The sequence below is a fragment of the Oncorhynchus nerka genome, linkage group LG3 (assembly GCF_034236695.1).
Source record: "Oncorhynchus nerka isolate Pitt River linkage group LG3, Oner_Uvic_2.0, whole genome shotgun sequence".
NCBI lineage: Eukaryota > Metazoa > Chordata > Actinopteri > Salmoniformes > Salmonidae > Oncorhynchus > Oncorhynchus nerka.
Window position 1 is genome coordinate 42464589 of NC_088398.1, and position 19181 is coordinate 42483769.

At 44.5% G+C, this 19181-nt stretch overlaps 1 protein-coding gene across 1 annotated transcript in view; it reads right to left on the reverse strand.

Moving 5' to 3' along the window:
• Window positions 1–19181, reverse strand: part of LOC115108212 (kalirin-like) — a 257001-nt gene that overhangs the window by 118035 nt on the left and 119785 nt on the right. The window contains 6 exon segments of the mRNA XM_029632309.2: window positions 1595–1825; window positions 4573–4704; window positions 8355–8546; window positions 12733–12855; window positions 16695–17207; window positions 17850–18042. Coding sequence (XP_029488169.2) covers window positions 1595–1825; window positions 4573–4704; window positions 8355–8546; window positions 12733–12855; window positions 16695–17207; window positions 17850–18042 — 1384 coding nt within the window.

Sequence of the window (19181 nt, forward strand, 5' to 3'; positions counted from 1 at the left end):
GTGGTCACACCAGATGTTGACTGGTTTTCTGATCCACACCCCTACCAAATGATGCATATCTGTATTCCCAGTCATGTGAAATCCATAGATTAGGACCTAAATAATTTATTTCAATTGACTGATTTCCTTAGATGAACTGTAACTCAGTAAAATCTTTGAAATTGTTGCATGTTGCGTTTAATATTTTTGCTTAGTAAAGTATGGCTTAGAACACGTCTCAACCAATCACAAGGCTTGTTTTGACTAACCCGTTGTAGAACGTCACTTAAAAAGGTATCAGGAAAGACTACCCAGCCCATGCCTATGGAGGGGCACCTCCTACCAGATCAGCTGCTTCAATGAATGGTGAGATCCATCGCATTCACTTCTTCTGTGTTTAAGCTGCATCTCAAACGACACCCTATTCCCTAAGTAGCGCACTATATAGGGGATAGGGTGCCATTTGGGATGCAGCCCTACAGTAATGTTTGCCTCGGTGAGGGAGCAGCGGGCTCGTTATCAGAGTGAGAAAGAGGTAGGGAGAGGAGGAGATGTGAGAGGGAGAGGAGAGGTATTCACCCAAAGGGAGCCATATTGAGAAAGGAGGAAGGTGTGAGAGATGTTGAGTGACTTGACCGAGCAAGCTGATTCGCTCACTCACACATACCCTATTGAACACGAACACGCACACACACACACACACACACACACACACACACACACACACACACACACACACACACACACACACACAGCACACAAGCACTAGCGTGTTATATTACACAGCATTGCTTTTTTTAGACCATTGAATCCATGGTAAAATGTTCCAAGATTATGCCTAGTAATTATTCATGAAGTTTGTGAGGTAAGTGAGGCTTGAATCAACAGTGCTCCAGTGTCCCTGGTGGATTGGTTATGCATGGTTTGGCTTTTGGCTGATCAGAGGTCCGATCTTGATTTGGCTCAGAGACTTGGCTCAGTGCTGCTGTTGGAATTATTAGTGTAATGTATAGGGAATAGGGTGGAATTTGGGACACACCCACAGCCTATGCAGCTTTCTCTCTCTCTCTCTCTCTCTCTCTCTGTTCTACAAAATGGCTAATGCAAGGTATGCTAACTGTACTTCTGGGCAGTTTCCCAAGCAAAAAATATTAAGAGGAAAAGTACAGACAACTGTTGACAAATCTCCTCTTTCATCACGGCGCTCGTTTGAAATACGGATTCCTTTTACGAACCAGGAGTCGGCACAGAGCCAAATGAACAGTGAAATGTAAACAGTGTGATTTTGCTGCAGTAAAATGCAGTATCAGGGCAATGCACTGTGCTTTCTAAAACAGGTTAAACAAGAAAAAAAAACTAAAAGACATTGAGATTAACGCCAAGACCTACTCACCCTCGTACTGTTACTAAACTAGCGTGTCAGAAAGAATTGACACAGGCTGAATCCTTTATCTCCACAACTCCCACGACCCTGACAAGAGACTGAAGAGGTGGCGCCCCAAACAGATGCCTGAATATACAGCCTTCCATTTACACCGTGTCCTAATCCCTACGGTGCACTACGTTCATATGTGTGTGTGTGTGTATGTGTGTGCCTGCGCATGGCGACAATTACCTGTTGGACGTCCTGTTGGAACACACAGAGCTGTAGCCTCTGGTGCAGGCGGACTTTGCGGTGCTGCCAGATGCTCTCCAGGCGTCTCTGGTGGTGCAGGACCTCGTGGACCACGTCCAGGATACAGTGGACCGCCTTGGAGTAGTTGGCTGTGGCCGTCAGAGACTCCGAGTTCCCCGGGCTCAGTGGTCTCTGGAGGACATCCAGTAGGGCCTTGCCGTCCTGACTGACCTGGTGACAGAGAGAGGGACATGACATTAGGAGAGTTGCATACCTGAGTCGGAAATCTTGGTTGGAGGCTTCACGGATTTCTTGCATATTCCATATTCCTTGAATCCTCCAACTGGCATGTATGGAAAGCCTGGGAAGTTAGGGAAAGTTACCACCCTTTAGCGACTTTAAATCTGATGAAATAAAGACTTATCCGAAAAGATGCATATCGAAGCCGGTCATGTCAGTCAAATCTTTGTTTCATTATATGGAAAGAAAGAGCGAAGGAAAATAAGGATTTTTTGAATGTCAGTTCCTTAGCTAATCATCTCTCTTCTGATCAAATCCAGTCCCGGCCTGTTCTAGCCGCCCATGTATGATACTAAATCAAGCCGTGCAGAGCTGTAATTTCATTCCCAATGCAAATGACTAAATGATATGCAATTTGGGTGCATGGGGATGGGTAATTGTCTTTGTCATCTGTGGTACAATACGGAACCAAAAAGCCAACCCTTTCTTTTTTGTTGTTGGTTCAAACCAGAGACGTTTATAGCGACCTTTTCAGAGACGACACGGAAATAAAACAAACAAGCACAAAAGTCAGTGTGGTGCAGAGGCATCTAGTGAACTGCGACACAAACCCATCATCATACGGGATCTTCTGTGGGGAGTCAATCTGACTTGGATGGACAGTGGTCCACGTATTACAGGCCACGTGTCACACAAGGTGCAAGTCAGCTGGATTTAATGTGGTGGGAAAAGGTCCTATTTGATGCAAAACTGTAGGTACAATACATAAGCATAGTCGAAGGTAAAATAAAAATAAAATGGTCCTGATCGAGTTACAGTATGTGTCTGGTCAGGTTTGATTTGAAGGACTTACATTTAATTTCAGGGCAATATTTCAAAGCAATGTACAGCGTACATCCATGTTTAGACTGCTTGGGATCATGTTTAGATAACTTATGATGGTCTTTGAAAATACCAAAACCTCATGCCATCCTTGAGGTTTAAAAGGTATAAAAGGTATAAAAGGGTCATTAGCACTGTGGGAATTCTCCTTGAAAGCTATGTGGTGGGATCTTAAACTAACAAAGAATGAAACTGTAAACCAGATCTTCAGTAAGTGTAAAAGTGCTATTCCACTCGTAACGTAACGTACAGTTGAAGTCGGGAAGTTTACATACACTTAGGTTGGAGTCATTAAAAGTCGTTTTTCAACCACCCCACACAGTTCTTGTTAACAAACTATAGTTTTGGCAAGTCGGTTAGGACGTCTACTTTATGCATGACACAAGTAATTTTTCCAACAATTGTTAACAGACAGATTATTTCACTTATAATTCACTGTATCACAATTCCAGTGGGTCAGAAGTTTACATACACTAAGTTGACTGTGCCTTTAAACAGCTTGGAAAATTACAGAAAATAATGTCATGGCTTTCGAAAGCTTCTGATAGGCTAATTGACATCATTTGAGTCAAGTGGAGGTGTACCTGTGGATGTATTTCAAGGCCTACCTTCAAATTCAGTGCCTCTTTGCTTGACATCATGGGAAAATCAAAAGAAATCAGCCAAGACCTCATTCGTTTGGGAGCAATTTCCAAACGAATTAAGGTACCACATTCATCTGTACAAACATTAGTATGCAAGTATGAACACCATGGGACAACGTAGCCGTCATACTGCTCAGGAAGGAGACAATTTCTGTCTCCTAGAGATGAACGTACTTTGGTGCGAAAAGTGCAAATCAATCCCAGAACAACAGCAAAGGACCTTGTGAAGATACTGGAGGAAACAGGTACAAAAGTATCTATATCCACAGTAAAAAAGAGTCCTATATTGACATAACCTGAAAGGCTGCTCAACAAGGAAGAAGCCACTGCTCCAAAACCGCCATAAAAAAGCCAGACAACGGTTTGCAACTCCACATGGGGACAAAGATCGTACTCTGATGAAACAAAATTAGAACTCTTTGGCGATAAAGGTGGAGGAAAAAGGGGAGGCTTGCAAGCCGAAGAACACTTGCGCTTCACAAAATAGATGGCATCATGAGGATGGAAAATTATGTTGATATATTGAAGCAACATCTCAAAACATCAGTCAGGCAGGAAGTTAAAGCTTCGTTCGTAAATGGGTCTTCCAAATGGACAATGACCCCAAGCATTCTTCCAAAGTTGTGGCAAAATGGCTTAAGGACAACAAAGTCAAGGTATTGGAGTGGCCATCACAAAGCCCTAACCTCAATCCCATAGAACATTTGTGGGCAGAACTGAAAAAGTGTGTGCGAGCCAGGAGGCCTACAAACCTGACTCAGTTACACCAGCTCTGTCAAGAGGAATGGGCCAAAATGCACCCAACTTATTGTGGAAGGCTACCCAAAACGTTTGACCCAAGTTAAACAGTTTAAAGGCAATGCTACCAAATACTAATTCAGTTTATGTAAACTTCTGACCCACTGGGAATGTGATGAAAGAAATAAAAGCTGAAATAAATCATTATATTATTCTGACATTTCACATTCTTAAAATAAAGTGGTGATCCTAACTGACCTAAGACAGGGAATTAAATGTCAGGAATTGTGGAAAAAATGAGTTTAAATGTATTTGACTAAGGTGTATGTAAACTTCCGACTTCAACTGTATCATATTAAGTGGATGGACACCAAAAACATCCCAAATCATACAAATTGCCTTGAGACCAGGTTGCACTATAAACCAGTATTTAGTTAGTGCTGTAGCTGAGTCAGTGTTGTGAGGGTGTCTCACCTCAGTGTAGGCCTGGGTCACCTGTTCATAGAGGGTCTGGTGGTGGTGGATGGCCAGCTCCAGGTCCTGCATCTCTGAGGGCAGCCCCCCTTCACTGCATATCTTGCACCAGGCCTCCACCCCAGCCAGGAACTGCATGGACACAGGCCAGGAGACATATTCACACAACAGAACAGAGTCAAATAGACCAATCAACAGAGCAATGTGAGTCATTTCGCGGACAGAGACGGGAAGAGAGAAGTCATGGAAGGAAGGCAGGCCAGGAGGGAGGCAGGGAGGAAGGATGGTGTGGAGGCAGACAAGGCATCTTTACAAGAGGTAACCCTGGATCAGAGGTAACCCTGGATCATTGGCTAAGTGCTTTCTGACAGGCAGCAGTATTCCCCCCCTGTGCACACCTGAAGCCCCAAACACTCAGCATCATAGTAGCTGCTGCCAAGGCTACACAGGTCTATCTTAACTACCTCTACACCGCAACGGGCAGCAGCCGACATTCCAATCTCTCTCAGATGGCCTGTGGGCTGAAGTCTGACTTCAGGAACGGTGATATCTTGAGATTTCATGCAAATCTCCCTTTCACATCAATGCGTGCTTTACACAAAGGTCTGAGTTACGTGCTCAGACTTCAAGTTAGGATTCAGAAATTATTCAGACCCCTTGACTTTTACCACATTTTGTGGTGTTATCGCCTGAATTTAGAATGTATTAAATGTAGATTTGTCTGAGAATTGCCTACACACAATACCACATGATGTCAAAGTGTATTCGAAATGTAAAAAAATGAAAAGCTCTAATGTCTTGAGTCAATAAGTATTCAACCTCTTTGTTATGGCAAGCCTAAATAAATTCAGGAGTAAACATTTGCTTAACAAGTCAAATAATAATTTGCATGGACTCACTCTGTGCGCAATAATAAAGTTTAACATGATTTTTTAATGACTACCTCATCTCTCTACAACACACATACAATTAACTGTAAGGTCCCTCAGTTGAGCAGTGAATTTCCAACACAGATTCAACCACAAAGACCAGGGCGGTTTTTTAATGCCTCGCAAAGAAGGGCACCTATTGGTAGAAGGGTAAAAAAAGCAGACAATGAATATCCCTTTGAGCATGGTGAAGTTATTAATTACACTTTGGATGGTGTATCAATACACCCAATCACTACAAATATACAGGCGTCCTTCCTAACTCAGTTGCCGGAGAGGAAAGAAACCGCTCAGGGATTTCACCATGAGGCCAATGGTGACTTTAAAAGAGTTACAGAGTTTAATGGCTGTGATAGGAGAAAACTGAGGATGGATCAACAACTGTGTTACTCCACAATACTAAACTAATTGACAGAGTGAAAAGAAGGAAGTCTGTACAAAATAAAAATATTTTGAAACATGCGTCCTGTTTGCAACAAGGCACTGAAGTAATACTGTAAAAAAAAATGTTGGTCCTGAATACAAAGTGTTATGTTTGGAGAGAATCCACTACAACACATTACTGAGTACCACTCTCCATATTTTCAAGCATAGTGGTGGCTGCATCATGTTATGGGTATGCTTGGAATCGTTAAGGACCGGGGAGTTTTTCTGGATAAAAAAAAATATAGAATGGAGCTAAGCACAGGCAAAATGCGAGGAAAACTTGGTTCAGTCTGCATTCCACCACACTGGGAGATTAATTCAGCTTTCAGCAGGACAATAACCTGAAACACAAGGCCAAAACTACACTGGAGTCGCTTACCAAGTAGACAGTGAATGTACCTGAGTGGCCGAGTTACAGTTTAGACTTAAATCTGCTTGAAAATCTATGGCAAGACTCGAAAATGGTTGTCTACCAATGATCAACAACCAATTTGACAGAGCTTGAAGAACGTTGAAAATAATAACGGGCAAATATTGTACATGCCAGGTGGGCGAAGCTCTCTGAGCCTTAACCAGAAATACTCACAGCTGTAATCGCTGCCAAAGGTGATTCTGACATGTATTGACTCAGATATTTCTGTATTTCATTGTCAATGCATTTGCAGAAATGTTTAAAAACTTGTTTCACTTTGTCATTATGGTGTATTGTGTGAGGATGGGTAAGGGGAAAACAAATCTACAGTGGGGCAAAAAGGTATTTAGTCAGCCACCAATTGTGCAAGTTCTCCCACTTAAAAAGATGAGAGAGGCCTGTAATTTTCATCATAGGTACACTTCAACTATGACAGACAAAATTAGAAAAATAAATCCAGATAATCACATTGTAGGATTTTTAATGAATTTATTTGCAAATTATGGTGGAAAATAAGTATTTGGTCACCTACAAACAAGCAAAATTTCTGGCTCTCACAGACCTGTAACTTCTTCTTTAAGAGGCTCCTCTGTCCTCCACTCGTTACTTGTATTAATGGCACCTGTTATCAGTATAAAAGACACCTATCCACAACTTCAAACAGTCACACTCCAAACTCCTCCACTATGGCCAAGACCAAAGAGCTGTCAAAGGACACCAGAAACAAAATTGTAGACCTGCACCAGGCTGGGAAGACTGAATCTGCAATAGGTAAGCAGCTTGGTTTGAAGAAATCAACTGTGGGAGCAATTATCAGGAAATGGAAGACATACAAGACCACTGATAATCTCCCTCGATCTGGGGCTCCACGCAAGATCTCACCCCATGGGGTCAAAATGATCACAAGAACGGTGAGCAAAAATCCCAGAACCACACGGGGGGACCTAGTGAATGACCTGCAGAGAGCTGGGACCAAAGTAACAAAGCCTACCATCAGTAACACACTGCGCCGCCAGGGACTCAAATCCTGCAGTGCCAGACGTGTCCCCCTGCTTAAGCCAGTACATGTCCATGCCCATCTGAAGTTTGCTAGAGAGCATTTGGATGATCCAGAAGAAGACTGGGAGAATGTTGTATGGTCAGATGAAACCAAAATATAACTTTTTGGTAAAAACTCAACTTGTCGTGTTTGGAAGACAAAGAATGCTGAGTTGCATCCAAAGAACACCATACCTACTGTGAAGCATGGGGGTGGAAACATCATGCTTTGGGGCTGTTTTTCTGCAAAGGGACCAGGACGACTGATCCGTGTAAAGGAAAGAATGAATGGGACCATGTATCGTGAGATTTTGAGTGAAAACCTCCTTCCATCAGCAAGGGCATTGAAGATGAAACGTGGCTGGGTCTTTCAGCATGACAATGATCCCAAACACACTGCGAAGGAGTGGCTTCATAAGAAGCATTTCAAGGTCCTGGAGTGGTCTAGCCAGTCTCCAGATCTCAACCCCATAGAACATCTTTGGAGGGAGTTGAAAGTCTGTGTTGCCCAGCAACAGACCCAAAACATCACTGCTCTAGAGGAGATCTGCATGGAGGAATGGGCCAAAATACCAGCAACAGTGTGTGAAAACCTTGTGAAGACTTACAGAAAACTTTTGACCTCTGTCATTGCCAACAAAGGGTATATAACAAAGTATTGAGATAAACTTTTGTTATTGACCAAATACTTATTTTCCACCATAATTTGCAAATAAATTCATTAAAAATCCTACAATGTGATTTTCTGGATTTTTTTTCTCATTTTGTCTGTCATAGTTGAAGTGTACCTGTGATGAAAATTACAGGCCTCTCTCATCTTTTTAAGTGGGAGAACTTGCACAATTGGTGGCTGACTAAATACTTTTTTGCCCCACTGTATTTCATTCAGGCTGTAACACAACATAATGTGCAATACTTTCTGAAGGCAAAGTAACTGAGTGGCAACAGCAAGGGGTTTCAGCCTACTGTCACCGTACCTGTTCCGACTTCTGGTGGAAGACGGCCGACATGGCCAGGATGGTGCTGCGTTCGTCCAGGGCGGCGGCGAAGCTCTTCCACTCCTGGTCCAGCTGGGCCGAGATCTGTTTGATCTGCTGCGAGGCGTAGTGGCCCGCCTCCGACAGCCGCGTCGCCACCGACATGATCCTGTTGATGTTCACATAGGCGTTCTGCACCGAGGGAGGGACACACGCAAAGAAGATATTATATGGTATGAGAAAAGATTCACGGGTTTATTTAATTCAATTTAAGATAAAAAACAGTATTTGATTTAATTCAGGATATATTGACTTTTATTCACGTAGAAATGACTGAATCAAACTGTGTAGGGCTTGGTCTCCGTGGCGTGTCTAGCTATACCTAGTGGTGTCGTATCACTTGATAGCCAAACACGCAATGATACACCTGAACATGACACAGACATGACACGTGAGCCAGCCCACCGGGAAATGATGGTGTAGAGCTTAGCGACAACAAGCGTGACAGAATTCTGCAGCTTTCAGTGAATCTCTCTCTCTGACACACACACACACACACACACACACACTCTCTTTACTGCCATCTGGCTCTGTAGTTCCCAAAACCCATCCTTCCCCACTATGGGAGTCTCATCATCTCTGGCCTCTTTAGGCCCATCCATTTATCAGCTTCACATGATGCACCCACCGTGGGCTTTATTTACCGCTAACCTGATTAGAACTGCTAATGAAGCCATCAAAACGAACAGCTCCTAGTTTTAAAGCAGGGCTTAAATGAACTATGCTCAGACATGGTTGCTGCATGCTGAGCACGCTGAGCCAAGACTCACGCTAAAACATAACAACAGTATGAGTCGGGAGTCTGTATGAGCAGAGAGAGGGATAATGAGAAGGAGCGATAGAGAGAGAGTGGGGGGGAGTGGAGAGAGAAAGACAAGGGGGGAGAGAGAGAGAGAGAGTGGAGAAAGAGAGAGAAAGAGAGAGAGAGAGAGCGAGGTTCTTCAGTGAGAGCCAAAAGGCCTCTGTATGTGAGTGGTTTTTGGCCAGTGTGGTTCTGTTCTGTGCCTGTGTCTGTTTGCCCCCTCTGACGACTGCTGTGTGCAGCCCGGCCCAGCAGCAGGCTGATGGAGACACAGCAGGCTGTGAGAACTGGAGAGGAGGGAGCACACACAGCCACACACAGAGACACACACACACACGCTGCTGTGAAGGGCCTCCAATGTGTGTCTGTGTGTGTCTGCACATCGGTGCCAAACACAAATAACTCAACAGGCCTGCTCCCGAATACACACAGAGCTGGGGATTTGGGGACAGATGATTCTCTTCAATGATTACTGGAGGAGATGGCAGAGGATCTCACCATACTGCCCAGCGTTATTATGCCATTTAAATGTGCGTGTGTGCATATGCCGTGTGAGACTCTTGGTTTGTGTTTCGTTACATAAATAGCTTGATTTCTCATCCAAAGAGTATCAGACATGTCTCCAGGGCAAAACTGCAGTAGAGGTCATTGCCTACTGTAAGGTGTGTCCCAAATGGTACCCTAATTCCCGTATTTAGGCCCATAGGGCTCAAATCAAATCAACCAAATCAAATCGAGCGTTACTCGCCACACGCTTCATAAACAACAGGTGTGGACTAACAGTGAGATGCTTACTTACGGGACTTTCCCACAATGCAGAGAGGAAGAAGATGGAGACATAATCGAAAAGTAAAACACACTATAACGATAACTATAGACACGGGGTACCGGTAGAGTCGATGTGCAGGGTTACGAGGTAACTGAGGTAGATATGTACATATGTAACTAGCAGTAAAGGGAGCGATCAGTAGTGCACTATATAGGGAATAGGGTTCTATAGGGCTCTGGTCTAAAGTAGTGCACTATATAGGGAATAGGGTGCCGTTTGGGACTTAACCCTAACAGTTATTAGAATGGCAGTGTTACTGGTGAGGCTAACCAGAGGAAATAAAATCAACACTGAGGAAGTACCCTGCTGTTACAGCAGAGCGATAATAATCAGAGTATGTGTGTTGATATTTAAAACTCAATTCTGCTCTCCAGCGCCAGTGGCCTGTACTATATCAATGATAGCTGTCAAATGGGGGAGTACGCTTTTTATTTTTATTTTTTTACAACCCTCTTCTAAATACTAATCCAGTAATTGAAAGGCCTTTTGACCCCATCCTAGAACACGTCTTTCAATAATTAAACTCGTACTCATACAAAGTGAAATCACTGAGGCATGACTCAAGGACCATTGACATCATCCATATTATTAGATCCCCCGTTCCCATGCACCACAGACAGTCCTCACACACCATATCGTCCTTCCATATTATGTAGTTCACACACACCACAGTCACACACCATAGACAGTCCTCACATACCACATAGTAACCACAAACCAGATCAATCCCAAGCACTATATAGTCCTCACACACCGGTAGACAGTCCTCACACACCACTGACAGTCCTCACACACCACTGACAGTTCTCACACACCACTGACAGTTCTCACACACCCCAGACAGTCCTCACACACCCCAGACAGTCCTCACACACCCCAGAAAGTCCTCACATACCACATAGTACCCACAAACCAGATCAATCCCAAGCACCATATAGGTCCTCACACATCACAGACGGTCCTCACACACCACAAACGGTCTTCATTTACATTTACATTTAAGTCATTTAGCAGACGCTCTTATCCAGAGTCTTCACACACCGGTAGACAGTCCTCACACACCACTGACAGTTCTCACACACCACAGACGGTTCTCACACACCACAGACGGTTCTCACACACCATAGACAGTTCTCACACACCACTGACAGTTCTCACACACCACAGACGGTCTTCACACACCACAGACGGTCCTCACACACCACAGACGGTCCTCACACACCACAAACGGTCCTCACACACCACAAACAGTCCTCACACACCACTGACAGTCCTCACACACCACTGACAGTTCTCACACACCACTGACAGTTCTCACACACCCCTGACAGTCCTCACACACCACTGACAGTTTGCACATACCACCGACAGTCCTCGTTCACCACTGACTGTACTCACATATCACTGACAGTCCTCACACATCACTGACAGTCCTCACACATCACTGACAGTCCTCACACATCACTGACAGTCCTCACATATCACTGACAATCCTCACATATCACCGACATTCCTCACATATCACTGACAGTCCTCACATATCACTGACATTCCTCACATATCACTGACAGTCATGACATACCACCGACAGTCCTCATTCACCACTGACAGTACTCACATATCACTGACAGTCCTCACACACACCTGACAGTCCTCACACACCACTGACAGTTCGCACATACCACCGACAGTCCTCGTTCACCACTGACTGTACTCACATATCCCTGACAGTCCTCACACATCACTGACAGTCCTCACACATCACTGACAGTCCTCACATATCACCGACAATCCTCACATATCACCAACATTCCTCACATATCACCGACAGTCCTCACATATCACTGACAGTCCTCACATATCACTGACAGTCCTCACATATCACTGACAGTCCTCACATATCACTGACATTCCTCACATATCACTGACAGTCATCACATATCACTGACAGTCCTCACATATCACTGACAGTCCTCACATATCACTGACAGTCCTCACATACCCCTGACAGCCCTCACATACCGCTGCCAGTTCGCACATACCACCGACAGTCCTCATTCACCACTGACAGTACCTACATATCACTGACAGTCCTCACACATCACTGACAGTCCTCACACATCACTGACAGTCCTCACACATCACTGACAGTCCTCACACACCACTGACATTTCACACATACTGTACCACCGACAGTCCTCATTCACCACTGACAGTACTCACATATCACTGACAGTCCTCACACACACCTGACAGTCCTCACACACCACTGACAGTTCGCACATACCACCGACAGTCCTCGTTCACCACTGACTGTACTCACATATCCCTGACAGTCCTCACACATCACTGACAGTCCTCACACATCACTGACAGTCCTCACATATCACCGACAATCCTCACATATCACCGACATTCCTCACATATCACTGACAGTCCTCACATATCACTGACAGTCATCACATATCACTGACAGTCCTCACATATCACTGACAGTCCTCACATATCCCTGACAGCCCTCACATACCCCTGACAGCCCTCACATACCGCTGACAGCCCTCACATACCGCTGACAGTCCTCACATATCACTGACAGTCCTCACATACCCCTGACAGTCCTCACATACCCCTGACAGTCCTCACATACCACTGACAGTCCTCACATATCACTGACAGTCCTCACATACCATAGAATTCATGGCAAAGTGATTGTGCTGCGTCTGGAGGTCCAGGGCGTGCTGGTAGCTGACGCCGATCTCTGTGTGGCTCTGCAGGAACACTTCCTTATTGTGACTGATCCAGTCAAACATCTACAATGGGAACACAGAACAAATACGTGAGATTGGTTACGTTACTGGTTGGGTCCTGTGTGGCCCAGCATGGAGCTTGCAACACCAGCATTGTGGTTTTGATTCCCGCTGGGGCCCACCCATACAACAATGAAAGCACACATATAAAATACACATACTTGGCATATTATAAGATATAATATTAGACATTCCCATTGATAGTTTAGCACAGCAGATACATTATTTTGATTTTTGATTTTTTTTTTGTGGACTGGACAAAGAGGAAAGATATAGAAAATAGCAGAGGGCTGTACTTGAACCCATGCTTCAGCAGTATATATGTGTGCCAGAGGCAGCGGACTAGACCACTAGACCACCCTAAGCCAAGGCAGAGAAACATTATATTCATTATATTCATTACATGATACATGATTGTCCTCTCCTTGGCATTAATAATACACTAGTGATCAGATTTCATCAAACGCAGTCATCTCTCTTTCAAATCCTGGACAGCACGCTTGACTATACAATAAAATGTCAAATGATGGTGGCGTGACAAGCGTGATTATTGGGTGACACAGGAACAACTCTCTAGGCCAGCGGCTTCACATCTCCGCTCTGAAGAGCCTGCGACGTTAGAACAAACCTATTTAATCAGGTTTGATCGAGCTGTTAATTAAACATTGACGCTGGTGTGACCTCTCGCCGCTTGCCTTCCGATGGAAGTCCTTACAGAGGGGGAATTAGTCGCCCGACGTGTTTGTACTGATATCACAGATTCGTTTCTCTGTTGCAGAAGCTGTTTGATAACTAACGCTACATTCATTATTTTCGCATTCAAACAACGATGGAATTGCGGTTAAATGTATTCTATTTATTCAATGAGAAGTTTTTTTTTTTTTACAAATAGAACGGGAAAAGCTGAATAATGCCTCGGAAATAGTGCTCCGCCATGTGTTTTGGTTTGACGCATATTTCTGACCGTCAAAGTAGGGTTTGATGAAATCGATTTTATTGTCGAAAGTCTTGAAAGACCGTATGATTGACCACTTACTTGTAAATTCTCCTACTTGTCATGCTTATTAAATGACATCTTGTGAATTCTCCTACTTGTCATGCTTATTAAATGACATCTTGTGAATTCTCCTACTTGTCATGCTTATTAAATGACTTCTTGTGAATTCTCCTACTTGTCATGCTTATTAAATGACATCTTGTGAATTCTCCTACTTGTCATGCTTATTAAATGACATCTTGTGAATTCTCCTACTTGTCATGCTTATTAAATGACATCTTGTAAATTCTCCTACTTGTCATGCTTATTAAATGACATCTTGACGGCTTAATCTAATATCTGACAAATCAAATGAAGAGAAGTTGGCTAAAGAATTAATTAGCTCAATGACTGTTAGCTGTTTTTGTTGGGGGGGGGACAAATTCGGACTCAGAGCAGTAAGTTGATAATGCTGATAAATGACTCCCTATCATATTCACTTTGAGATGATGAATAGTGGAGAGCTAGTCGGGAAAAGAGACCGATGATGAGCATTTATCATTTAGTCTACAAACCATTTTCCTTAAATGACCAACTCCATTAAGCAAAAAATGTACTCTGGAAAAACGCCACATTCCTTGAAAGAAACCAATTGATAGTACGACAGATACTATGATTCTCTACAGGGCATAACCTACAACTCTCCTCACTAAAATCCATTTGAGCCATTTTGTGAGAAAAAAAACAAATGAATGTTTTGGATCGTCATGACAGCAGGGGAAGACGACGACATGGAGCCGAGGCAAGCCAGTAATTGTTCATTTTTGTCTGCGTTTAAAATGGCTATTGCCTACATAGAGTGCTACAAAAGTAGTGCACAAAAGAGTTATAGAGCGCCATTCGGGACGCAGCCAACAGAGATCACATGAGGTCATTACGGAGGAGGAGGAACAATAAACACCTGCGTCCATCCTCCCCTCCCTCCCTCCCCTCCCCTCCCTCCCTTCCCTCAGTGAAATGAGGCCTTCTGTCTATTACTGGTCCCTTTGGTCCTAATCCCCACAGATATGAACTGTCTCTACAGGGGTTACACGCGGACACGTTCGGTTCGGCCAAGCATTGTACAACGACAAAAAAAGAATAGCCTTCTTATGTTCGAGCTTCAAAAGGAGTCGCGTAAAACAAATGTGTTTCGCCTTTTTAATCTCCTCTCCGAATACTAACGTAGCGGCGTGCAACACCGAACGCTAATACGATTGTCCAAGTGCTTGGTCGGACCAGAATCAAAATAGTCCAATGTGTGAATCTGAGTTTACAAAATGACCAGTACCTGAATTGTTGAATCTGTCATGATTCTGATTGGACTGTGTTGTTATACACGTTGTTAGTAAATCGCCATCCAATTGGAGAGGACACAGGGAGGGACATACACTGTGCGTGTGCCATGCCTTAATTGGCATTGTCCCCAGGGAAATTAATCATTATCTGGGCCTGTCCTAATCAGAGGCCCTATGGGGCTCCACGATCATTAGGGAAGGGACTGACTGCACTTATCCAAATGAAGGCATCTTCGTCATTGTAGGGTTTATTGGGGGGAGTGTTGGCTTGAGGGATTGGAGAGAATATTGCACGGTTATATGGGAATAATATACATTTTCTTCCTCTCTGTTAACACTAGCTGTGTGGCAGTTCTACCTTAGTTTATTTGTCTGGTTGCCTTGACGAAGCAGGAAATGACCTGGCAATGTAGAATATTGTTCAGAATCATATGATATCATCTTCGTCATCAAAATACTATCACCTTTTCTTAGAGACCCGCCTGTGTCTCTGACCTTGCCAGAGTTGTATAGGTCTTAACGTGAGGTTGTTGTTGCGTCATTCCTAATGAGTTTTGGGGTATTTGGGGTATATGAGGTTTTCCTTTAAAAGCCCGGAAGCTTTTCAGAGAACCAAAAAGAATCACATGTAATTATTACATGTACCTTTGGGTTATTGACATTGTCAAGGGAGATGAGTGCGTAGATGAGAATAAATAATTTTGTCATCTCTAAAACCCCACTTAGAAAAATGTCATGACTTGGAAAAGTGGGCAAAATACATGTTTATTCCCCCAAATACCATCTCAGGGAATGATGTACTGAGCCGCTCTGTTTTCATAATATATTATAAAAGCACATATCCTTGTAAAAGCATATTATATCCCATTTAATATGTGTTTCCAATAAATACAAACAAATGGCAGAGTTTTCTATGTATTTAGGCCCTCCATATAAACCGAGAAATGCGACGTGTAAAATGGCACCCTATTCCCTACATAGTGCACTACTTTAGTACACTATGTAGGGGACCGGGTGCCATTTGGGGTGCTGCCTAGGCCTCACATCACATCGAGCCCAAAGTTTGTTATTGGTTCCCGTACTGAGGACATTCACAATGCGCCTCTAGGATAAATATTTGAGGACAAGACTCTAGGATATTTATATGCCAAAACCTCTCAATTGGTTTGCAACCTTTTTAATATAAATTCCTTGTCAACGTTTGTCTGCCTTACTATACACAAGGCACATGTGTGGCAATAAGTTTGGTCTTACTAAAACGCCCTGCGAGGTCAAATCAACAGAGTGTCTTTAATGTGATGCGGGTTTATTCTTTTTATTCTGTTAGGACACACAGGGTGTTGTGAAATCTGTGAATGTATTCTAATGTTTTTAAAATGGTAGAACTGCCTTAATTTCGCTGGACCCCAGGAAGAGTAGCTGCTGCCTTGGCATATTAAATACAAAATACACATATACACAGATCAACTCAGCTTAACAGTTGTTATTGTGATGGTTGTTTCTGGCCCCTCTGGGCTTTGGTTACTCACCTTCTCTGCGTCTTGCTCAAAGAGGCGAAGCTGGAAACACTGGTCCAGTTTGAGCTTGCGGACGTGCCACATCTGGTGCAGGTGCTGTCTGGTCGAGTGCAGCTTGTCCAGCAGGCTGGCGATCTTAGGCACCACGCTCTGGAAGTCGGCGCTGCCCGAGATGCAGTTCCTCCCAGAAAAACCATCACTAGACCGGATACACTGAAGCAGCCTCTGGCCCTCCCTGTCCAGCTCCTCCACGGGAGCCTTCATCACCTTCTTCTTGAGCTGCGTGTGCTCGTCGATGAGCCGCCGGGAGCCCTCCACGTCCACCGGGAACTCCTTCTTGGCCAGCAGCTCCTGGAGGTCCTCCAGGCGGGAGAGGAGGTGCACGGCCGAGCCCATGAACTCCTCCAGGGCCACGCGCAGATCCATCCACTCCTCGTGTTTGTACTCCAGAGAGCCCTCAAAGTCGTCCGTCAGCTGGGACGGGTCCACCAACTTAGTCAGGCCCTCCACTGACACCATGCTAGTCTGTCAACAGCACACAATCGAGAGGCTCTCGTTATGTTACCCCCAAACCGGGTACAAGCTTCATTGGACGCGTCCAAAATAGTACTCTATTCCTTATATGGCAAACAAGGCCCAGGCTCTATGTAGGGAATAGGGTGACATTTGGAACAAAGCCATTCTGTTTCTTATTAGCACTACATGTTCACTGTGGAGGGAAGGAATGAGAGAGGGGAGGACCAAGGGGTGTAAACATAACCTCACACTACCTAGCATACTACTCATGGCCGACCTCTGTTACAGCCCTACAGGCAGAGAAGATGGGGAAATCGCGGGGAGGAAATAATCATTTCTCACCGGTCCCTCTGAAAACACAGCTCTGTGCTTCCTGTCCGGCTTTAGAGACATGTTCAAATTAGCGACTGTTGTTGAGTATCGCTGATAGTCCTGTGATTGATTAGACTTTAAAATAAAGTGCTATTCAACTCTGGCTGAAATGCGACATCAAAACGACTCGTTTATCGTAATAATTGAAACCGGCATGCTGACTAGAGAAAACGTCTGTACTGAAGAAACATAAAATAGTTCAGGGCAGTAGGTAGACATTCCAACCAAAACAAGGTTCTGTTTGCGCCCATGCTGAGCGATGCTGGGCGAGAGGCTTACCTCAAATGTGAACTTGGCACTGCCAAAGTTGGTCTTCTGCTTCTGCCAGAAGTTGTCGGGTTTGATAATCAGCGCCACGCAGATCTCGGCGGGGAAGGCTTCCTGCAGGGTCTTCAGCAGAGGCTTGATCAGGTCCCACTTGGAGCCGCGCATATCAATGATGACCGTGAAGCCTCGCTTGCACACATCCTCACTGGGAGATAGAGGAGATGAAAGGACCATTCGAGAGAGAGGAGAGAGGGATAGTGAGAGAGAAATGGAGAGAGGAGGGGCGAGAAAGAGAGAAGGGGGGTGAGTGAAAAAGAGACAGGAAGAGAGAGAGAGAGGGAGAGAGAGAGAGAGAGAGAGAGAGAGAGAGAGAGAAAAAGAGAGAGAGAGAGAGAGAGATAACCAACCACTAGTACCCAGCATTCCCTGTACATCACATCCACTCCCATAGAGTCTGCTCGAGCTGGGGCGGGCGACGTCACGCCATCCAACACCACCATCCAACACTCCCTACTTAATATCCCTCTGCCAATTTAGACTCCCCTGGACTGTCAGCCAGGCACGGTGCTAAAGCCATTACACCACTGGAACTGTGTAACTGCTGTGACTAAATGACAAGCGCTGTTCAATTGGAGTTGTTTCCAGCTGACGCACTGCTTCTACCTTCGGTGTGGTACGATCCCTCCCGCGATTTCTGACAAGCCTGTCATCGACATTAAGCTCTGTTGTTTTAGATTATCATACAAACGATAGCATATCACACACAAACCTCTTCTCTCTTCCTGGGCATGTCCTCTTTCGATGTAACAGGCTTATTCGTTCAGAGTCTTGTTTCAATTTCAACCCCGCAAAATGGAGGGCCCCACTTTTCTAACAGGTTATGAGGCTGTAATGCTATTAACGCTCTATTCTTAGGCCCGATGCTCCGAAAGCACTTTAACGCGATTGGAAGAAGATAAAAATAACCTCTAATTGCTTTGGCCCGCCACAGGCCCTCCTCCTCCAGCCTCCGCTACTTCTGCAATTAATATGATCCTCCGCATCGCTTTGTGCAGGAAGACTGGGGACACACAGGAGACAATGTCTGCATCCCAATTGGCTCCCTATTCCCTATGTAGTGCACTACTTTTGACCAGGGCCCATAGGACTCTGGCGAAAAGTAGTGCACTACATAGGGAATAGGGTGCCAATTGAGACGCAGACAACACATTTGTACCAACAGCAGTCTATTAGGCCGCCTTGTTTCCTGCCATTTTCTCTTCTCAATGGGCCAAGGACGACAGGAAAACAGCCTTGACACAGTCACACACATCCTACTAGTAGAAAAGAGAAGTGATACTGGTT